The sequence below is a fragment of the Condylostylus longicornis genome, unplaced genomic scaffold (genome assembly GCF_029603195.1).
Source record: "Condylostylus longicornis isolate FDR11 unplaced genomic scaffold, ASM2960319v2 ptg000018l, whole genome shotgun sequence".
In the NCBI taxonomy this organism is placed as follows: Eukaryota; Metazoa; Arthropoda; class Insecta; order Diptera; family Dolichopodidae; genus Condylostylus; species Condylostylus longicornis.
This window is the reverse complement of record NW_026577987.1, coordinates 9,327,787-9,351,693: the sequence shown is the minus strand read 5'-3', so window position 1 is coordinate 9,351,693 and position 23,907 is coordinate 9,327,787. Positions and strand designations below refer to the sequence as shown.

The following is a 23,907-nucleotide window of genomic DNA, read 5'->3' as shown; positions in this document are numbered from 1 at the left end:
TAATGTTAAATAAGACTTTGGAGAGAAATGACCATTAAATAAAAGGTGCTAAATTTTTATGCCTTTAATATAAAACAACATTTACAATGCCAGCAGATTAAAATTAAAAACACGAACGAGAAAAATTTGTTTTGTTAGTAGACGTTAGATTGTTGGAAAGGGGGAAGAAACGTAATTAAAATTCAAAACCTAAAAAGTGGAATAGAAGAATAATACTTACATTGGTAAATGCTAACATATGTACATACTAATCTTTACGGTAATAGTTGTTTTTAGATAAACATATGTATATTTTTTAAGTAAATTTGATTTAAAAAGATTGACTTAATTTCAATACAAATATGTAATGGTTTTTATTTTCAAAAATTACCAATCATTTCAAAAGTAACAACCCTGATGAGGTGCAAAAATTTACACAAACGACGACTCTTGCATCAAAGCTTGACATATATACGTTTTATTCCCCTTGCAAAAACTATTTACTGTGTTGTGTTTCTTTCTTATTGAAAAGGGAAATGAAACGAATGTCTTATGTCAGCCAGAAATGCAAAAGCCGTCTTGTAAACTGAAATGTAAACAAAATATTCAACAAATCAACACAATATACAATTACATTATTACATTTATTTACTAATTAAATAAAATTTGAATACATCAACGTATGTACATATATTAAAATAAACTACGGCATTGTGTTATAGCTAAACTGTGTAGTACTTTTGTTAACAAAGTATAATGTTTTTAATTATCCGTTTTGTTGGGTTGATTTTTATTTTATTTAACAATGATTATAAATTTTTAAAGTAATATTTTATAGATTCAGTTTTTTAATTTTTTTAAAGCACTTGTGACATGATATTCAAAACAAAAAACTATTTCAATCAAAAAATCATAATTTAATGAAATCATATTTTAATGATATTTACAATGTTAAATTTTAACTTTACACAGCATACTTACATGAATGGAGTTTCGTGTAAAATAATAAATATGTATGTACATATGCATCAAAGGTTGTGAATACTGATCGTTAGAAATTAAATGAATAGATGATACAATATTGTGGGCAAATTGGAAATGGAAAATCAGAAATGAAAACAAAAGTACTGCCAGGGGGGAATAGGGAGAATAAAGTAAGCGTTGGCGGGGTTAAAAGTTTTATTAGCAGTGTTAAATTTTACTACAATAAAAAAAATATGAGTGTAGTGTAGCACTCTTTGGAAATATAAAACAGTTTCAAGAAAGTATTCGTCGAAGTAAATTACTTCAAAATTTGTGTTTATTTCTAATATTTATTTTTGGATTATTTTTTATTATTACACATAAATATTTTTCATTAAGAAGTAAGTATTAGAATTTTTATTTTGTTTTTTATTGTTTTAAATGCTTTTTTTGTGCATATCAAATGATCTTTGCATTGTGTTCTTTTAAAAGTTGAAAAGTAGATGCATTTGTAAGAAGGAACATATGTATATACATATGTAAAAATACAAGTTCGTTTAAGCCTTGCACATTAATATAAACTGTTTAAACATAACTATTTTGTAAATTGAAGGCAAACACAATTATTTAATGAGAAATATGTAATTTCTCAAATGAAAAATATGCAAATTGTATCTTTGTAATATGCGCTCTAAATCTGAGTTTAAGTTTTCTAAAATTCCTTTACCTCTTTCAGAAATTCAAAATCAAAACAAAATACATATTGTTATTTTTGTAAGAAAGCAAGCAGAAGGACAATAATTTTTAAAATACATAAGTCTACCCAAAAAAAAAATATATATATGTACATATATATACCTACTTATATGCATAAAAATTTTAAAAGTTTTTCCACTTCTCGGTATACGTTAAATGAATAATAACAATCTTTGACATAAATTGTGAACCAAGTCAACCATTTGTTTTATTGTAAAAGTTACATAATAATAATACGTTCATATTATTGTTCTCTTTTGTAAAAAATTTTTCAAATTACTTATCCATACACACATATTAAAATTGATCATAAAACATAATTAAACCAGAGTTAAAAGAAATCAAGTAGCTAGTATTTAAAATTATTTTTCCGGTTTTTAGAATTTTCTAACAATTTGGCCCCAAAGTGTTAATTAATAGTCCTATATTTATACCTGCTTACATATATCTAATTCCTTTTTACTTTGAAAGTTCAACCAATGTTGAACTCTATAAATTAGTTTAGTTTTACTTATCTACGTTAAGTATTGTACATTTATAAGGGGAATAATTTTACAATTAGTAATTATTACTTTAAGGTACATAATTAGTAGGGTAGGTAGCCACTTTACTTTAAAATTAATTTATATGGGGAAATCTGCAGAAATACCTAACAAAGAACCTCGGTATGTTATACAAAAATTCCATTTCTTTGGAAGTCTTATTATTTAAATTCTACTGTACAATATGAATGCAAATAAATATATTTATACACATAATACGTATTAATAAAATAAATACGTTTGTACATAATATACATATATTCAAATAAAATCAATTTACTTTGGAGAATTTTCAGCGAAAAATCAAATTAAAAGCTTAATTTTTGCAATATTTTAAATGATATCATCACATCAAAGGAAAGCGATGAATAAGTTACCTTCTATTTTTTATTTAATAAAAATTTATTATGTATTTTGTTCTTGAACTCAATAGATAAATTAAACTAAACAAAAATATTTTTTTCCCTGTTAAATTTCTTGAGAAGTAAAAGAAATTGTTTTAATCTTTCTTTTAATAAAATTTATGAAAGGGATAGCAGCGGGGGAACACACAGTGAACTAAATTTAGATTTTCTAAATTATGATGACGAATATTTGAAATGAAAATCAATAATAAATATAATGCTGTTTTATAACATACAATATAATTTTTTTTGGAAGTATTGGGAACGGAAGTTAAACTAAAATACATTGCATATTCATACAAGAGTATTAAATTATAAAAAAGTATGTGTGATTTGCGAGCACAAAATATTGTTTTAAAATAATCGTGTGAATTTTGGTACTTTGGTACAATGCAATATATATTTTAGTATATTGCACTTGAATATACATATACTCGTATTTAAATATTGCAAATTTTCTACCATAACCATCAATATAAAACTTATGAACCATTCTCTATTTTTTCTTTAACAAACTCGTCAAACACAAGTTTTGCAAAATGACCATAAAAATTTGTTCTTCATTAGGCAAGCAAAGAAATCACTTATGTATACAAAAAATGACTGAATAAATTCTAAAATAAATTCTTTTCGTTCCTTTAGTTTATATGATGTGTACAATATTTTTTTTTTTCAGTGTCAATTAATAAAATTTTATTTTTTCAGTGTCAACTTTAACCAAAGATGATATTTACCAAATTTCATACTATATGCAAGATCATTTCAATTATGGATATGAAATAATAAGGGAACAAACACCTTTATGGATGCCAATATTAACACCAATTTTTTGTGGTATATTATTTTCATTTTTTTCATTTATGATAGTATTACTGGATAGTAAAATTCCTGGTACCTATCCGCCATCTCCTTTTTCACCAAAATCAAAAAAAGAGTATGTATAGTATTATGTTTTTAATATTACATACTACATATATTTTCAATCATTCTTTATTATAACTTTTTTTTTTTAGGTACAGAATGCAAAAATCTTTTAGTATTGATTTATCCTACATGACGGCTTTAACAAGTGGAATCATTGTTACCTTTTTGATGCTTTATTTTTATTAAATATTTTAAAGTTAAAAGTAGGGTAGGTAGGCAAAAAAAATTAGATGCATAAATATTTTAAAAGTGTCATATAGCTATTTAAGTTAATTTATTTGAATCATATTTATTTAATCACTAACTCAAAAATGCCTAATACATGTATTTATTTTAAATTCATTCATTATATATGTACATACAGGTTATATTAATGTAATTAGTTTATTTATTAAATATTTTAAGCTCGGTTAAATTTTATTTGTAAAAAAAATGTTATTCATTTTTAACCGTATAAACTAAACTCAAATAAACAAAGTAGTCTCAAATTCAATATAAAGAATACCGGATAAGTAAGTGTTAAAATATTATTGAAAAGCTTCATCGCGTTATACTTTTAGTTTATACTTTTTTATGAATTACATACTCGCAAATGTGAAAAAATTTCAACTTTAAAACAATCATAAAATTCTTTACGACTTATTTGCAATTCTAATTTTAATTTTTTGCTTAAGTAAGATACTCTGCTATTTTAATTGAATTCGTATGAAAGATTAAATAGTACTTCTATAAACAGTAAATCTATAAACATAAAAAATTTTTCATACAAAAGATTAAAATTGTATTTTGATAACCAAAACGCTTAAAATGAACTTTTGTTTTAGAACTACAACTAAGTTCGCTATTCAATTTCAAAATAGTAGCTAGAAAAAAACATTCCAATTTTAAGCTTATTATACTTATTTTGCAAAGATAAATGTATTTTCATACTATTATTTATTTTTACAACAGAAATTTGTATTACGTCTAAATTTATACATTTGTTTTACATGATATTCAAAATAAATCTAATTTCATTTGAATTTATACTAAATGTAAAGTAACACAGCTCTTATATAAAAGAAATTTTTAAATAAAATTGTTAAATCTTTATACATAACATACAGAGAATACTAATCGCAATTGAAATTTTTACACCTAGTATTTTCATGTAACTGAAACATTTATTGCATTGTAGAAAATTTATTTATATTATTAAGTGAAAATATACATATATTTTGAATTCTTAAAAGTGTTTCCTCTGAAGGAAATTTATCTAAATATGTTAATTTAAAAATGTTGAATTGTTTATTGGCATTTAGAAATTTTCCTACACAGCATAATTTTTGACCTAAAAAGCATTTTGATATTAAGAAAGTATAAAAACTGAAAAGCTCATTCTAAATCGTATTGCACCAACCACTTTTTAGTGTTGCTAAATCAATCAATCAAAAAAATTTGATGTTTCTATCGAACCAAGAGTAAAATACTAATTAACTATGATAATTAAAAACGGATTAGATTTTGAAAAAATAAAAAGTAAAAGTGGCTAGTGCAAATAGGGTCCTGATTTTAGAAATTTGTGTATGTAATTTAAATAGATGTAAAAATTTTCTGTTAATTACTTAAAATTTTTGAATTATTTAAAAAAAAAAATGGCAAAACTTTTGTTTTAGCTTACCTTTTTCAATATTCTTAAAATTTATATCAGATTCGTAGTAGTATGCTTGCAGAACTGGTCCTTTTACATTTTTAAGCAGTAGTGTATATTGATCAAAAAATTTTCCTTTTGAGAATTTTATAAGAGTACCTAAATATATAGAAATATTTCCATTTTTATATTGAAAAAAGTCTTAAGACATTTTAATATTTACCAAAAATTTCGTAAAAGGATGGAATTTCTGGATAAAGTTTGTGTATTTTTAAAGCGAAATCCACCATTCCACTAATTAAGTAGTCGGATTGCTTGCTTTCGTCAGATTGATTTAAAAATGTTTTATTATTATTTTTCTCATAATTTTTTGATAATTGCAAACAATTTGTTTCTGAAACAAATTTTCCATTTTTATTATCCAGTTTTAATATTTTTGAATCCGCTAAAATAATTTGATTTTCAGAGCAACTTTCGGTTTTCACAGTTAAACTTCTTTTTAAAGTATGATCTTTTTTTTTATTTTGTAAAGTATATCCATCACAATATTGGAAATTGGAGAGTCTTTTTTCAGGTACTTCTTTAGAAAACTTGTTTCTTCTGCTAACCATTTTCCTTTAATTTTTAAGACTGCCAAAAATTTTCTTTTTTTTTCTAACTAGCCTCTTGTACATATACATATGTATGTATGTCACTTGTACATAATTATTCATACGAAGTGTTTATTGCACTCTCCGATTACCACCTTAACGTTAAAAGTTTTGGAATTGAAAAAATGAAAATGAAATGAATTTTTCGTAAACATATTCGAAAAAAGATAAAAAATAAAGTTATTTTCAAAGAAACAGTACAAATGTACCTATTTCGAAAAACAGTTCATAAAATAAATGTCAATATTCTCAAAAACCATTATATCAAGTGTGTACATACCTTGTTTGTCAATTAAGTCAACTGCAAAATAAACAAAACAATTGTAGATATTATTAATTAAAACAATTGGAATAAAAATTTCAAAAATTCAAAATGCTTATAATTCAACTCTGTTCGGCAAGTTAACGTTTTATTTCAAACTTCAAAACGGGTTGCTCAATAAATTCACAATTTCAATTTAGTTAGTATTAATTATTGCCACCAGACTACATATTTATTTTATTTACTACATACCAATTCTTTCCAAACTTCAATTCTTATTATTTATTATATTGTGAATTATTATTTATATAAATTTAATATATAAATTACTTAATAAAACGTTATTTGAAAAAAATGTTTTCCTCATTTACTAAATTGGTCTAACTAATATTTCTCACAAGACATGGTATTTTCGTAACATTTTAAACTCGTGTCATTTGACCCGCTTTGGTAAAAATAGGAATACATGAAGTATTGTAAGCTAAAACGTAATCCAATGATTTTATGCTAGCTGCTTAATTAAAGGAGCTGTCATCAACCGAGTGCAAAATATAAAATTAAACAAGAAATTTTTAACGCCACAATATGTAATTAAAACTGTTTTGACACTATCTGAGGTAATTTTGAAGAGAATCCACTGTATCTTCAAATATAAAAAAGTTTTTGACAAATATGTCTTTGATAGGGCTGTTTTCATCATTATTTCATAAATAATTCGACAATAACAGAACGTCAAAATCCTTGACATACATGAAGAATTGTATCAGAGAGAAAATAAGATGAGTAGATCCTAAACTGCTACACGCGTGCAATTTGAAACTTTTATTTTGATTGTACAAGAAAATTCAAAATTTAAGAAGTAAATTAAAAAAATACATTTAAAATGAGTACCACTTTGGAAAAAATAGCTGCTATTGAAGCAGAAGTAAGTAATAAGTTTGAAAATAATCAATCTTGAAGGTTATAATGCTCATACTATGTTAATTCTACTAACTAGATGGCCCGAACCCAAAAAAATAAAGCTACTGCTGGCCATTTAGGTTTATTGAAGGCTAAATTAGCTAAACTTCGGCGTGAGCTTATTTCTCCAAAAGGTGGTGGTGGAAGCTCTGGAGAAGCTGGTTTCGAAGTGGCCAAGACTGGTGACGCTCGAGTAGGTCAGAATTCAAGTCTTTACTTAGAAAACTGAATACTGAAATATATTATATTTATTCCAGGTTTTGTAGGCTTTCCATCAGTAGGTAAATCAACTCTGCTTTCAAATCTAGCTGGTGTCTACTCTGAAGTTGCTGCATACGAATTCACAACTTTAACAACAGTACCGGGCTGTATCAAATATAAAGGAGCAAAAATACAAGTGAAGTTTAAGAATAATTTACTTATATTTAAGATCGTTGAATAATATTTTTATTTATTTAACTTAGTTATTAGATTTACCAGGAATTATTGAAGGTGCTAAAGATGGAAAAGGTAGAGGTAGACAGGTCATTGCAGTTGCACGAACGTGTAATTTAATATTTATGGTATTGGATGTACTAAAACCACTGGGGCATAAAAAATTACTTGAACATGAATTGGAAGGTTTTGGAATTCGTCTAAATAAAAAGCCTCCGAACATACATTTTCGAAAAAAAGACAAAGGTATTTATATATCAGTAGAAAATGTTGAAACACGTAGACAATATTTTTTAAATTTTGTTTCTTAGGCGGTATTAATCTAAACTGTGCCGTACAACAATCTGAACTTGACTTGGACACCGTTAAAACAATTTTATCAGAATACAAAATACATAACGCTGATATAACTCTTAGATGTGATGCGACTTCGGATGATCTAATTGATGTAATTGAAGGAAATCGTATTTATATTCCATGTATTTATTTGTTAAATAAGATTGATCAAATTTCTATTGAGGAATTGGACGTAATTTACAAAATTCCACATTGCGTTCCAATTTCGGCACATCATAAGTGGAATTTTGATGATTTATTAGAACTGATGTGGGAATATTTGAAACTTATAAGAATGTACAGTTATAAGAATGCTTTTTTCTATTGTTCTCCTTTTGAGTGTTTAAATAAAAATTTTTATAAATTTTAGTTATACTAAACCTAAAGGACAATTGCCCGATTACACTTCTCCAATTGTTTTACATAGTGAGAGAACATCCCTAGAAGATTTTTGTAATAAGCTTCATAGATCAATCGCTAAGGAGTTTAAATAGTAAGCAAAATTTTTACGTCAAAAACTTTATTGCAAACATGTGCATTTTTCAGCGCCTTAGTGTGGGGATCCTCGGTTAAACATCAGCCTCAAAAAGTGGGAATTGAACATATCTTAAATGATGAGGATGTAGTGCAAATCGTCAAAAAAATATAAATTTTCAAATACTTCACAGGAAAAGTAATTTTTTAAGTTTTGAGTCTTGTTGATTTGGCTGTAAAATATTTTTTGATTAAATAACTTGATAAAACAAATTTAAATTGTTTGTATTTTAAAATATTTATTTTTCCTACAATATTCCTTCTAAAGCTATAATCAAAGTTCGAAATTTACAATTTATAACTAACTGCATTTAAAGAAATATTCACCCATATTCTTAGACTAAAATCATTTGCGTTGATGTAATTTACTCAAAAATTTTTAAATTTTCGAAAAAAAATTTAATTTCGAAGTTTGAAATAGTATAAAGAAAACTTCAATACTTTTGAATAATAACTTCAAGTAATAATTTTGAATATCACCTCATGTGAGGCGTTTAACAGAATAAGAGTAAATATAAATATGTACTAATTTTAAAATTTTTACATAGTTTTGTAACAAAATAATAACTGCATTAATTTCATTTCTTCAATCGGGTGTACTTTTCATAGCTTGTAAATATTTAAATCTTTTCATAAGCAAATTTCTTAATTATAAAAATACAAAGATTCCTACAATACAAATCAAGGGTACGACGTTCTTAATCTATTTAATTTTTATTTTTTAGAATATTTTTCAAGTTTATGTAAAAATTTTAACAATATCAGTGAGAGAAAATTTCTTGCTGCCTCTCGTTTTGGTTATATTGTTCACCTTATGTATTTTAAGCGAACTCCATTCGGTAGCTAAATATTTTTCCGGGACTTCATCTGGAAATAAAGTTATACTTTCCTTGACGAAAGATTTAATATGATGTTCTGTTGTAGGAGTTACGGAAGATTTGGACAAAACATTTTCAGTGGTACCCCTTCTTGGCTTATATATACGTCGAATTGGATTTAATTTATGATTTAAATTTATATTCATCGCTGGAGTAGACGTTGACTTTACTTTGTTAGTGGTTGATGATAGTCTAACCTTATTTCTTTTCATTAGGGCAGATATGAATTTTTTGGATTTATTTGACTGTCTTAATAATAAATCACGTTTGTCTGTTGAATTATATAGCATACCAAGTACTTCAGCACTGGCAGTATCAGTTTCATATATAGTAGTTTGATTTCCTCTGTATTGCCCTTTTTTTAACTTAGTTATCCCAGAAGGTGTACTTGATAATGTTTTTAAGTCTAAAATTCTAGTGACATTGTTTAAAATAAATGATAAGTTCTTTTTAACTTTTATTTTACTCTTTATTGGAAAAGAAGATGTAGTGAGTTTTTCGCTCTTCTGTATTTCAATTTCATTTCTTTTATATTTCTTTGTTTCAGCATCAATTAACGATGTGCTAAAATTATATAATGCAGTCGTTAATTTATCAGAAATATCCAATTTTTTCATTTTATGTTGAAATTTTCCCATGAAGTTACCTCGAGGATTAAGTGAATTTATTTCGTTTGGCTTTTTCTGAAAATTTTTTTCTGTGATTTGTTGGATTTGTGTCTCTATTGCAACAGGATTTAAAGTACTACTTCTAGACTCCTGTAATAACTCACAATCACTGTCTTCTTTTAAATCTATATTTGGAAAAGTTAATAAAGAATACATTGGCGTGGACGTTTCTGTGAATGCAGTTACTTGTGCTGTTATATTATCATTAACTATACTATCATTAGATTTTTGTGTAGTTGAAGTAGAATATTGCGCATTAGTAATTTTTTCCGTTGTTATCTTAATGTTTCTTATGGTTGTTGTTTCTGGATATACTACGTAAATATTAGGTTCTTTTTTGTTCATAATATTTGAATTGGAATAGATGAGAACAACATTTCTTGGTATTATATCATTGCCATCTTTTCTATAAAATTTTTCACCAATAGTCTGGGCAGTCATCAGTGAAATTATTAGAAAACTATAGAATATAAAGTAAATATAAAATTAAAAATATCTGAAATTTAATTTTAAGTTTAGTAGTACTACTGTATTTTGCATACATATTGCTGTATCATGATAGATATTACAACATATGCCCATAATACATACATACATGTTTATAATATAAATATTATAATTTCACTTATTACAAATAAATACAATGTAATAATCGCAAATATTAATAAATTTATCAAAATATTTTTAATATTTATTAATAAATTTATCTTAATAAATAAGATAATTTATTTTTTGACATAAATTTATTAATATATAATTTAATAATAAATTTTCAAAAAATTTTGTCTATACACACAATACACTATACAAAACGTTATATTACCTACATTGTACATACATAGTACATAGTACATACATAGTACAAAGTACATACAGTGTACAATATACATACATATGTATGTATGAACATAATTTTACCAGAAATAAAAATTTAGAATATACTTATTTTGAACAATGGTACATTATGCATTAAAATAGGTATGTATGTGAATACTCGCCCAAATATAAAATATATATGTACATAAAAAAACTAAAAGTACTTGCAAGATTTATAAAGAGATTGAACCTTAAATTAGATAAATTTTGGTTTTTTCCAGAGTTTGTTAAATCAACCGTTAAAAACGACATTTAAACATTTTAAAGAAACGAAATTATTTTAATTTCGATAATCGATTGATTTTTTAAAATTATATAACTTGATAAAATCACCAAAAAAGGCTAGCAGGTACAATCTTTAAACACAAAAAAAAATATTTAAAATTACTTATTTAAATCTGTGCACGTTTATACCAATATGTGTGATAAGTATGTACAGTCATAAATCGCTTATAAACTAAATCCATGGAAAATTGTATGATGTATGTAAGTATATACATATGTATTTCACTACACGAAATGTACATAAATGTAATTTCTTACTTTTTCAAAATTTCCATTTGAAGCTCTTTGAATTTATTTTTTATGCACAACCACTTTAAATGAATTACTATTACTAATTGCAAGATAGATCTGAATTTTTTTTTCCAGAAACCTAATGTTGCTTGATATGGATTTTGTTTAATAAGAATTGGTGATATTCAGTTATTCAAAATAAAGCTTGTTTAACAAGATATCTAGAATTATAAAAAATTTTTTAAACTTTTATACTAGTTCAATTTACACTTTTCTTTTTGTATTATAGTAGATCTTAGATTTATTTTTGAATTTTTGCAACAACTAGCTAGATATTTTGATATTATTGCATTCATAAGTATATTAGGTAGGTATGTAATTTTTGTTTCAAGAGAGATGGTTAAAGTCGTTAAATTACCTAGCCTTAAACTGTTCAATATAAAAAATATCAAAATCTATTTATTCAAGATAAAATATCTAGAATTTTATATAGAATAAATAGATTTTTGATAATGATAATGAAAAAATGCTGTTACGTTATATGTTTTCCTATTTTCAAAATTTTTTCCATGTTGTAAGTTAAAACTTGATATTTCAAGTAACTTTTAAAGTCTTTTTAAATATTAAAGAAAAAGTATGTATGTATAAAAGATGTCTTCTTAATATGGTAATTAACGGTGTAAACTAGATCATCTGATTTTTGTTTTTGTTTCGTTTTCAATGCAGGTGCAAACGACTTTTGTTATTCAGATTGTAAAATACTTCTTAATGTTTTCATTTTTAATATAAGGTTTAACTATTTTTATGACTGTAATCATGTAATAGCTATTACATTTTAAAAAAAGTGGTTTTTCAAAAAAAGGTTACAACTTCTATTGCACACAATAAACGTTTTATTTTCTATTTTCTATTTGTAATCAGAATATTTTACAAGTATCTACATATGTATTTGCAATTATGTAAATCTTGATAATACTATAAACTTCTATGTAATAAAGATGCCTGTGATAATACCCAACCCGTAAATATATACATATTAATAAATTGTACGACGTGTAATAGTATCTGAAGTTTGTAAAATTAGTTATGGAAGCTCTTTTACTTTGCATATTTTTGCTGCTAATGTACGTTTATTCAAACATGGTGCTACACTGAAGTACTGAAAGTTACTTCAGAGAAAAAGGCAATTGGTTTCTTAAAAAAAAATTGCAAAAAACTAAACTTAAATTTTTTATTGTTTTATTTTGCTCAAAAACATTGGTTTATTCATTTTCTTGTGAACGGAGACGTCCATGTGGATTTGTTAATCTGATCGACAATTGCTTTGCACGTTCAACAATATCTTTTCGCTTTTTTGATGATACCCCATGGGCAATTTCAGCACAATAAACACGGTTTTGCATTAAAAGAACTTCTAATTCTTTAACATTATGTACCAAAAACTTTTTAAAACCTGTTGGTAACATATGTCTTGTCCTTTTGTTTGATCCATAACCAATACTTGGCATTAAATATTGTCCTTTGAAGCGTCTACGAACTCTGTTATCAATACCCTTTGGTTTACGCCATTTCGACTGAAAAAATTAGTTATAAGTATATTATCCCAATATGTATTAAGCCTATTTACGTTTGAAGGTTAGGTATATTTCAGAAAATCTACTTCACTTACCGATAGTTTTGCATATCTATCTGATTGATGGCGAATGAAACGCTTTGTACGTTTCTTAACAATTTTAGGTCTATAAGCTGGTCGAATAGTCATTTTCTACCTGAAAACATAAGGAAATTTTAATAATATCTGCATTATGTGCAAACACATGGTTGTTTTGAGATTTGTTTTCAAATGCCTTTATTTATGAATATTTCACTTGTTTCACTTTTGTTTTGAAAACAATTTATTTTATATTAAAATTATTCAATTCTTACAACTATTTTATATTTTAATAACATGAAATATTTGCAATAAAATTTTTTAAATTTGATGTACGAACCTTTTCTACAAACGCCAAAGTAAAAAGAACTTAAAAAGAAAAAATTAAATCAAACTAGCATTTCTTAAACGTCAATATAAAAATGTCAATTTTATGAATTTTGACATTTACTGGAGGAAAGCAGGTGGATTTTTTTTTGAAAATTTTTTAAGTGAGCTTCAAAAAATTTGGTATATTTGGTATATTTTTATATAAAAATTATAAAAATTCTATGTGACGATCTCAGCTAAACAAAAAAATTTTGAATCGCGTTAAAATAGGACATCTTTGCCTTGGAAAATGATTACATATATGCTTATTAGGTCTGTCTGGGATAAGGAAGTTTTTAAAAACTTAAAAACTTTGTAAAGTTTTTGCATGCAAAGCGTTTGGGATAATACTTTTTGAACAAATAAGAAAAAAAGATGACGTTCACAGTTTTATAAACCAAAATCAAAATTTTTGTTTTTTGGGATAACCAAAAAAAAATTTGTTATGTTTGATAAATACTTTGACGTTTATCAAATATTTCTAAAGTTTTTAAGATTTTTCAAGTTTTCCATTAGTTTAATTTTTTTTTAAAAGAGGATTTTTTTATTTTTGGGAGTAATTACGTCATTATTTCTCTTTTTAAAGTAAATTAAGTTTTATATCAGACAGACCTATTATGAATTTTAAATGTTTATCTGCAATATTGAAAACGAAAAAAATTAAAAAATAATTTAAAATATAAAATAAAAAAAATTCAACTCGCTTTAGTGAAGAAAAAAAGGAAAATACTTTCGCTTCAGTTAAGATGTTCCCACCAAGCACCTAAAATCTAAAAGTTCATGGGAAAATAAATATTTAGCCCTTGTAATATCATAAAAATTTTTATACTAAAATTTGAAAGCATCCCAGCAAACATTTCACCTGAATCCGATTGTTGATTTTCTACGAACTTTATTAAACTTTTGAAAGTGAAATTATGCTATTAAAAGACAAAACAGTATTAGGTTAAATTTAAATCAAGGTATTTTAGAACTACGGTTTGTTAGTTTTAATAAATGAGTTGTCTGAAATCTGTTTTTTAAATTTCATTCGCTTGAAAAAAGAACTTTATGTGAAACATGTTTTTGTAAAATTTTTTTAAATGGTTGAAAATTCTACACAACGAAGTTAAAAATGAGCTGAAAGTTTTGAAAAATTTTACGTTTTTACCAACACTATTCCATAAAAAAGTGATGATGAGAGTTCACCAATCAAAAAACTGCACATGATTGTTAATAATACCAGAGAGTTACCATATATCAAAGTATTAATAAAATTTTTTAAAAATTTCAATGATTTAAATAAATCATTTAAAGTTGGTAACAAGTTACGTATTTTGATTTGTCCACGTAATCAAAATATTTTAGTTTTGAAATTGTTAGAATTTGTATAGTAATTGATCATATAGGCGAAAGTAAAAATAAATCATGTAAAATATCTAAATTTTTTAAATTTGCACTTTTGTGTGTATCACAACGAATAATCAACAACTTTCAAATCGTTATTGTGGAAGCAAAGTAATGAAAAGATATTTTTAAACAGAGTGTAAACTAAAAAAGAAGAAAATGAAATCTTCAATTTTAATAACTAATTCTAAATACGTCGCAATTACGCCAAATCCACTGCAAAAAATACCTCCAGCTACGATAACCAGTCCAGGCCTATTGGCTTTGGACGACATGTCGAAACCGGAAATTGAAATATCCCCAGTTCGTGGAAAAAAGAGGCGTCTGGATCATCTAACTTGGGAGGAAAAAATGCAAAGAAAGTTAGTCTTCAGAAGTAAATTTAGTCACAATTTTACATAAAATTTAATTGTTTTATAGGAAATTAAAAAACCGAGTTGCAGCACAAACTTCTCGGGATCGGAAAAAAGCCAAAATGGATCAAATGGAACAAACAATTACCGATTTGACAGAACGTGCAGAAATATTACAAAATAAATGCACTACTTTAGAGGCAATCAATAATTCATTAATGACGAAAAATCAAAAACTTGATGTTCAGGTTCAAGAACTGGACAGACAATTGAAATTTTTGCAGCAACAAATGAAAGAAGAGAAATTTAACATTTCAGCATCTTGTGATGAGATGAAATCAGACTGTATTGATTCTGATTCCAATAATTCGAATAGATCTGCAGAATCTATCACTTACCCTCTGCCGAAGGGAACGGTACCAGAGTCAATGCTGTTCGGTTACACGAAACAGCAAGGGAAGGATTATTACAAAGGCAAGGCAGTAACGCCTCTGTTGAAGATAATAATGCTTTGCTTGCTTTACAAGATTTGCTCAAAGACTTCGACGTCAACAAACTTAAAGATTTCGACGTTGAAGAATTTGCCGAATTTCTACTCACAGATGTCACAGAAGAGCTGGAAAAAAATAATAGAACGGGCAGCAATGTTGATGCCGAAAGTTCAAGCAAAGCAGAGCAATTGTTTGGACGAGTGGTGGGGACCGCACCAAAATGCATGGAATCCAACCGCCCGGAACAATCACTTAAACGCGATTCAGACTCACTTACTGGAACAGGAAATATTTGCATAAAAAAACACCAACAAAATTCAAACAAAAAAAACCGCTCAAGTGAAATCAAAGAAAATAAAATTGAAAAATTAATAGTAAAATCAGACAAAGCAGATCTTAGCTCAATTTCGGAACCTGAAACACTGTACGGAACTTATGATGAAAGAACACACTCAATAACAATATGTTTACAAGATGGTAGTGATCCTATAGAAGAAATAGTTGAAGAAGTTGGTAGTGAACAAGAAAATACAGAAAACATGGAAATTCCAATAACTGATTGCACTAATGTTGGTAGTAATGGACAGTCGTTAATGTTCTCAAGTAGTGCGACTAGCATGGAGGAAGATTTAGATTATGATCCAATAAAAGAGTTCTTGACGATACCTACTTTTGACAAACGACCAAAAAGTCCTTTTTCAGTCATATCAGACCATGGTTATGGTTCAATAGGCTCCCCAGAAAATACTTCTGGGGAGATAATGGATAAATTTCAATTTGATGAACTTTGGAATGATTCATTTACTGACTTATTTCCGTCGTTATTGTAATTATTTTTACGTTATTTTATAAAGTTTGTAGATTAAGAGTGTAATATTTGTAAATTCTTTAAGTTTCAATATTTTAAATTATGCTCTCACTACCAAGTGATTAGGTTTAATTTTATCTCTATTTATAGCAGTGTTTAAGGTATTTGTAAGTTGTGTATGCTAAGAATAAAAAGAAAAAGAAGGATTATTGAAATATTTGATTTTTATTTAGCATTTAAAAATAACATTCAAAGTTTAATTAACTAAAATCTTTTCGGATTTACTTATTGTAGTTGTTATTGTTAAGGAAATTGGTTTATTAAAAGTTTCAACCAAGTCAGAAGTGATTCTTTCCGTAATTTGCTTTAACTTTCCATTAGATTCTCCACGAAAAAGGCGCTCCAGCCTTAAATTAGGGCAAGCAACTTGCACAGATGCATAAATAATATCTGAAAATGTACAAATACATGTAAATTAATCGACATATCGTCTCTCTATAATTGGGCATCATGTCTTTTTTTTTGTAGTATTTTTACGAACCCAACAATTTTTAAGGATGAAAGAGAAAAGTATGTTGGGAATGAAGGAAGTGCATGAATAATAAGCCCTATCATGAATTTCGTTCGTAGTTCTGAAATTCAGAAAATTACGAATATCATATTGTCAATTACGAATTACTAAAATTCTTCTCCAAACATTCGTAATTAAATAATCATTAATTACGTTCGTAGTAAAAAGTTATCTCAATCACTCACAACAAGCAATTTAAAAAGAATAGTCGTATTAAATTATTTAATTTTTTAATTTTTTAATTTGGCACTCCGAAAAATTCTACCGCCATTGATGATTCATATTTTCTACGAAAATAATTTGTGATTATTCAAAAGTCTACGTCGTAGTTATGTTGGCAATTCGTAGGATTCTACGAGTGGAATTCATGATAGAGCTGCATGTTAAATGTCTAGTATTTGGTTTGAAAGCAATAATAGTTTTGTTAAATACAATTCATTATTTTTACTTTTTTCTTCGTTAAAATATTCCAATGTTGTTTGCAATTTGTATGGAATTTCCTGTGGTAAGTAATCTAACAATCGCGCTCTTACGCTTTCAACAATAATATCTTCTTGTGTTTCATCAGTAAAAGTTCCAGCTGGAAACAACCATTTCTCGTTTTTTGCTTCATGTAATAACCATTTCTGGGTAAAAAAAATGTTTTTGAAAAATTAATGTAAATATGTTATTTTGGTATATATGTAGGTACCATAACTTCACTCAAACCATCTCCTGTTACAGCTGATACTAAAAAAATATTTGAAAAACTGCTCCATCCAACTTCTTTACTTTTATCCATATCATAAGATAAACTTTTTTTATATATAGGTTTTTTGCTTTTTGACAAAGTATTATTCGTCAAAATTTTAATTAAATCTAATAAGACTCTTTTTGATTTTAACAAATCTATTTTGTTCAAAATTAAAAACGAAGGCATTTTTGAATAAAAATTTAAAGTCTCTAAAACTGTTGGATGAAATTCATTTCTTGTCCAACTATTAGAGACATCATGCACTACTGCGATTATATCAGATTTTTGAATAGAATCTCTATATGAGCTACTAAATTTCTTCCCTAAATTGTATTTTTGCATTTCAGTTTTTGTAACTAAACCTGGTGTATCGATTAAAACAATCTGTGTATCTTTCTCTGTGTAAACCGCTCTATTTGAGCGACGTGTTGTATGAACTTTATTCGAAGTTGGACAAACCTAAAATTAAATCACTTTCCTTTCTTAAATTGTATATTCTTTGTTAAATTTGCATACCCTATGATTAATAAGATTATTTATAAAAGTTGATTTTCCTGCATTGGGTACTCCGATAACTGCAACTCGCAAGAGTTTCTGTCCCACATCTTCAAACCCTTGCTCGGTATGGTTTTGTTTTGTGCAATAATTCAAATTTGAAAGTATCGACAAATTGCCAACTAAAGGACTTCTGTGAAATAAATTTAATAAAGAAAATCTACCCAATGTAGTCGGCATGCCCAAATACTCAAATTACAAATGCTAAATATTATTTTGAAAATATTTTGAATATTATAATAAACTCATATTATTGAATTGAAGTTATTATGTATAATATATACTGCATAGCCAAAAATATGACAGTAGTGTAATGAGTAGAACCAGTAAAAATTATTGACAGCTGAGCCAGTACAGTGCTACTATTTTAAGGATGTCGCCTCAAACGTATCAAATTTGCATGTGGGTTTAGTTTGGTGTTAGCGCTTAAGATTTTGGAAAAATTTTTAGGTGAGATATAGACGCATATTATATCAAGGGCAAGAAATAAAAATAACAGAGTTTAATTTTAATAAATAATAAGCCACATTTCTAAAAATCAAAATTATTTTCCAAAAAAGGTTTTACATTGTCAAATTTTAAGTTCACGCTTTACATATTGTGAATTTAAAATAAGCAGATAAATTTGATATTAAAAAAAAAATAATCAAAACAACAATGAAAAAATGTACCTAATTCGTTGTCAAATGAAAAATTCGAATATGTTTTGTAGGCATTTAGATCACTTTATTTAAAATGTACGGATATGAGAACATTTTGACAGGTTTTATGCTCGTTTAGGTTTATCACACCTATGTACATCTACGATAATGTCAGATGACTCTTTAGATGCCACGCTTAAACAATGTGGTGACGCTCCACCTTAACGTCAAAATTTAAAAATTTTTCTACCGAAATTGTAAACAAAAATCAACTGATTCTTGTTCCAACTTCCACAAAAAATTAGGTCTGTCTGGTATAAAACTTTAGAAAACTTTAAAAAGAGAAAACTTTGCCGTAAAAGATCGTAAAGAAAAAAAATAAACCACACGGAAATATTGAAAAAACTTTTGAAAACTTTATAAAATACGTAAAAAACGTCAAATTTTCAATATTTATCAAACATAAACAGTACATATATACGAAAAAAAGAATATATGTTTTGACAGCTTTATGATTTTAAAGGTTTTTAAAACACTAAATTTTACTTTACAAAATTTGAAAGAACTTTAAACAATGAAAAAACTATGACGACATCACTTTCTCTTATTTTTCTCAAAAAGTATCATAGCAGACGCTTTACATACTAAAACTTTATAAAGTTTTTCCGTACTTTCCTATACCAGACAAACTTATTAACTGTCAACGTTTTACTTTTGGGAAATCTGACAGTAAATCTGACGAGAATAGAATAATTTCTGATATTTGCCGTTAGACAAAGTGTGGTGTCAACGACCTCTATCAAACTCTATCAAATATTTTGTCGCATATATAAACGGAAACTTAGATTTTGTCTAATCAAATTAATTTTTTTGGCCTTTATACCATAGCTACAAATATCAAAACATCCAACTTGAGTTGAAGTAGATTTACGCTTAAACGCAGCCAAAGTTGTGCAGAATTTCATATCAATTTTCATATTATTTCTTAAGAAAACCCAGAGACGTTTTGCTTCTTTTTCAAAACATTTTCCTTTTTTTAATCGGACCAACATTATACGTAAGTATACATAGAGTTAATATGACAAATTTATAAATCTCATTTCCTCACAAACTCATTTAAAATGCGCCATGAAGAAGGAACTGAATTTTTTAAAAATGAACAGAATTTTATATATTGTTATTCTAATTATTCTTTTTGCTATGTACATACATACATACATGCATTATGTTATTTAAATGTAAACTTAGAGTAATATGTGGTGTTAGATTTCAAGCAAATGTCTCAAATATTTCAAACCATTTGTTAAAGACAACATGCCCTTACATACATGCATATATACATATGCTTAGTAATGATTTTTAGTCCCTCATGTACATTATTATGTACATACATATCTCACTTTTATTATACTCACTGGATGATAATAAACTGAGCGAATATCGGATCTTTCATTACATTAATATGTACATACATACAATTGCAAATTTAATTGTAAAAGGATGTGTTTCGAACGAATGCTTTTCGTTCAGGCATAATATTTGTTTTTAAAAGGGCAAGTGTATGTTTAGAAGGCAAACAAATACATATTTTCCAATTTTTCTTTAACAATATACATACATATGTATATACATAATTATTTTTTGTTTAAATTTTGTTGAATTATTTTCTGATTGCTCATTACCGTTTAACAAACCATTTTGAAAACTATACAAAAAATTTTTAAAATATCATGCCACACAAACAAATTTTTTTTGGCATAATTAGCATAAAACTTTTATTCAATATAACAATTATTTTTTATAGATTATATTTAAAAAAGAGTTGATTTTTTATCGGCTACGAAAGATATTATTTTTCAAATATAATTAAGAATGTGATACAAATATCGTAAAAGAATAACGTGGTTGCAAATAATGGGGCTTATTCTGTGTATGGAATAAATAAATGATGGTGATAATTATTGTAACAAATTTGATATTATTTTTGTAAACCCCATAAAAATAAATAAAATAAAAAAATTTCCAATAAAATAAAAAAACTGTGTAAAATTTTAGTTTTAAATACTTGAAAGTTTTTTTGACAATTCTATTAAAAATATCATAAGTTACGAAACCAACTGAAAACAAAGAAAATTAAGAAACATTACTGAATACTTGTAATTACATCAGATACGATTATATAATATACATGTAGGTAAATAGAACAAATATTTGTAGGTAGTATTAGTACATAAATTGTAAGTAGTGTTAAAACAAATATTTTCGCCAAACGAATTGTTCTTCAAATAGAGAGATTTTCATTGTATGGAGAGTTCGTTCTATATATGAACTCTCCATACTTTTTAGGTGAACAAATAAACAAGTTACTTTCACTGCATTTACGCAAATATTGTTCTTATAGAAAGTAAATTAAAAATATAATCTAATTTTAGCTGATCAAATGTTCCTTTAAATTCAATTTGGAAGAATTTCATATTTTAATACATACATATGTAAAATTATTTAAAATAGTACAACAATTACCATGCATTTGAACTGGATCTACAAAAGTTAAATTTTAGCGAATCTAAGAGCAGATCAAAGTACATTGTTAGCATATACTATAATTTAATAAGTTTCTTTAATATAGTATTTTACCTGTAAGGTTATTTGTCCTTTTATGAAAAAGGAATATTAACAAAAATATAATTAAGGATCTTATGAGAAGAAAAATAAACTAACAAGATTGGTGTAAACTATTTTCACACACATATTTTCCACACGCATAAATTATGTATTTTGGAAAATTTATTGCTGACATAATGTAATCTTGGTTACATTTTAAATGATTTAATAATAATAGTTTAAAAGCATTAGTAAATGTAATAGTTATGTATACAGGTGCATTAATTATCTTTAATTTGATATATTTTGTTTATACGTAAGCATATGTAAATACGTAGGTGAAACCACGATCATGCTTTGATTTTAATTTTCAGTTCTAATATAAAAATTTAATCAAATGTATAGTAGTTATTAAAATATTGAGATCATATTATGCGGTTTTAATCATTTGCGATAATAAAATACAAAAATAAAAGACAAAGAAATAGTGTCATGACAGAATTATAGTGCGGTTTCTTCAATCATTACCCCTTTCATATTGACGTCATGAAAACGTTAAATAAAAAATATATTCTCACAAACATATATCAAGTACTAAATACCTACATACTTATATATTAAAAAAATTTAAAAAAAAAATTTAATTAGTAAATCTGTGGTAACAACAAATTATGTGTTCAATATAATACGAGTAACTTTCGACTTTAACTATTGCTTACACATTATAATCACTTATCCCAATTACGTCGACTACTTTTAATTTTGCTTTTTAACTTTTTAAATTATTAAAAAAAGTACTTTATTATTAGTATAGTTCATTAGTATTTTGATTGTATTTCATTATTAGTATTTCTTGGTATATTTTATGATTAAATGATTAATAGAAAAATTAACAGTCGATTGGTGCAATAGGGCCCAGTTTTAACAGTTTAAATATGTATTTATATATTGAAAATTTGGGCCAAATCTTACAAAAAAGCAATTTTTAATGCTCTTTTTATTATAAGTACCAGTCATGTGTATACCAACTGAAAGAGAGAAACGAAAATATTGTTAATTTAATGACATTTGAAATATTAATTTTGTTATTAGAATCATTCAACCTATACAGTTTATTGGGGCCACAGAAATATTATTTTTTTGATGTATTCAAAATAATTTATAAATTAGATTTTAAATTTAAAATATGTGAAATTTAAAAAATTTTACGCATTATAGAAAAACAAATTATTTGAGAAGAAAATTTTAGGCAAAATAAACCTAAAACGCATGGAGTGTTTTAAGTAAAAAAATTTTCAATAGATAAAATATGGTTTCTATTGTGTTGGTTTTTATATAATTTCTATTTTCTTATACATGAATTGAAAATACTTTTATTTTGTCTGTACAAATTATGATACATCATGCATACATTTTTCATATATATGCATGTTCATATATTTATATATATGTTCATATATATAAATATACATTCAATATGATTTTTTTTATGTAAATATTCAAAGTAAAGTTAGAAAGAATCTAAAGATCATTGCATATTCTTCAATTATCTTGATAATTAATTATGATAAATGTAAATTTTACCAAATGTAAAAGTACCAAAAACTGTATATATAAAACCTATAATATTTAAAACAAAAATTTTTTTTTTTATAATTATATAATTATTTTATGTTTATTTAATTTAAAATACACAAAAAATTAATTGACTTATAACCTTTTTAAGTTATAATATTGCTATTTATTATACATAAATCTCAATTCTTAATTCTTAAGGCACTTACAGAAAGAATTCATATTATGTTTATATATACATGTATATATATATATATATATGAATATATATTCAATTTCAAAATCATGTCTATAATTTGATATATATACATATATACATATATTATATAAAAATGTATGCTTATAGACGAATACTTGAAGAAAAGTTTAACGTTTCGTTAGAATCTCTAGTATTTCACTTTTTTTTTTCTTCCATTAAATTCGTTATTTGAAAAAACTTTTCATTTTTATTTTTTATTTTTTTTTTGTTTTCATAAATTATGAATGAAAAATATAACAGAAACGAACAGATTGAATTTACCTTTCGAGTTGTTTACGTTGCATGTTACACAATTGGCGGCAAATTAGCATTAAATTGCTTTTGTTTTTTATTTTTAAGTGTAATAAATAAATATTAAGTAAAAATTAATTTAATTTTTGTTTTTATTTTTTAGTAGTTATAATTTATATGTTATAATTTAAATAATATATTTTGGTTTTTTTTCAAGTATGTCCATATAGTTATACTAAAATCTAAATTTAAATAAAGTAACAAAAAAAATTGTTTGATTTATTTTACTTAATTAATTTTAATGTTAAAATTTTATATTTGTAAAAGTAAAAAATGGTAATGAAAAAATATTAAATATGCTTAAATA

General features: G+C 25.6%; 4 protein-coding genes across 4 annotated transcripts; 2 read left to right on the top strand and 2 right to left on the bottom strand.

Moving 5' to 3' along the window:
• The first annotated feature begins 6,852 nt into the window (after positions 1-6,852).
• Positions 6,853-8,582, top strand: LOC129606359 (GTP-binding protein 128up). The gene is made up of 7 exons (XM_055516658.1): positions 6,853-7,035; positions 7,108-7,267; positions 7,328-7,467; positions 7,535-7,751; positions 7,817-8,138; positions 8,212-8,334; positions 8,388-8,582. The coding sequence occupies exons 1-7, from the start codon at positions 6,994-6,996 to the stop codon at positions 8,488-8,490; spliced, it is 1,107 nt and encodes a 368-aa protein (XP_055372633.1). The 5' UTR covers positions 6,853-6,993; the 3' UTR covers positions 8,491-8,582.
• A 3,953-nt stretch (positions 8,583-12,535) lies between these two features.
• LOC129606543 (60S ribosomal protein L32) lies at positions 12,536-13,356 on the bottom strand. The gene is made up of 3 exons (XM_055516915.1): positions 13,305-13,356; positions 12,983-13,082; positions 12,536-12,887 (listed from the first exon to the last, which is right to left on the bottom strand). Exons 2-3 carry the CDS (start codon positions 13,073-13,075, stop codon positions 12,576-12,578), a joined length of 405 nt encoding a protein of 134 aa, XP_055372890.1. The 5' UTR covers positions 13,076-13,082; positions 13,305-13,356; the 3' UTR covers positions 12,536-12,575.
• Positions 13,357-14,671: 1,315 nt separating this feature from the next.
• On the top strand, positions 14,672-16,586 carry LOC129606217 (uncharacterized). The gene is given in 3 exon segments (XM_055516390.1): positions 14,672-15,081; positions 15,140-15,791; positions 15,794-16,586. Coding segments are annotated over 3 exon segments (1,455 nt in total). The 5' UTR covers positions 14,672-14,878; the 3' UTR covers positions 16,394-16,586.
• Positions 16,578-18,521, bottom strand: LOC129606216 (GTPase Era, mitochondrial). The gene is made up of 4 exons (XM_055516389.1): positions 18,192-18,521; positions 17,634-18,134; positions 17,391-17,568; positions 16,578-16,821 (listed from the first exon to the last, which is right to left on the bottom strand). Exons 1-4 carry the CDS (start codon positions 18,408-18,410, stop codon positions 16,628-16,630), a joined length of 1,092 nt encoding a protein of 363 aa, XP_055372364.1. The 5' UTR covers positions 18,411-18,521; the 3' UTR covers positions 16,578-16,627.
• Between the last annotated feature and the right edge of the window lie 5,386 nt (positions 18,522-23,907).

Excerpts from the sequence above, each read along its gene's own strand:
- LOC129606359 (XM_055516658.1), top strand. The coding sequence starts at position 6,994 with ATGAGTACCACTTTGGAAAAAATAGCTGCTATTGAAGCAGAA. Across the intron at positions 7,268-7,327 it reads GACTGGTGACGCTCGAGTAG|GTTTTGTAGGCTTTCCATCA; the intron begins GTCAGAATTCAA and ends TATTTATTCCAG. Across the intron at positions 7,752-7,816 it reads TTTTCGAAAAAAAGACAAAG|GCGGTATTAATCTAAACTGT; the intron begins GTATTTATATAT and ends TTTGTTTCTTAG.
- LOC129606216 (XM_055516389.1), bottom strand. The coding sequence starts at position 18,410 with ATGCCGACTACATTGGGTAGATTTTCTTTATTAAATTTATTTCACAGA. Across the intron at positions 17,569-17,633 it reads ATGGTTTGAGTGAAGTTATG|AAATGGTTATTACATGAAGC; the intron begins GTACCTACATAT and ends TTTTTTACCCAG. Across the intron at positions 16,822-17,390 it reads ATATTTTAACGAAGAAAAAA|ATATTATTTATGCATCTGTG; the intron begins GTAAAAATAATG and ends GTACATTTTCAG.
- LOC129606543 (XM_055516915.1), bottom strand. The coding sequence starts at position 13,075 with ATGACTATTCGACCAGCTTATAGACCTAAAATTGTTAAGAAACGTACA. Across the intron at positions 12,888-12,982 it reads ATAGATATGCAAAACTATCG|TCGAAATGGCGTAAACCAAA; the intron begins GTAAGTGAAGTA and ends TAATTTTTTCAG.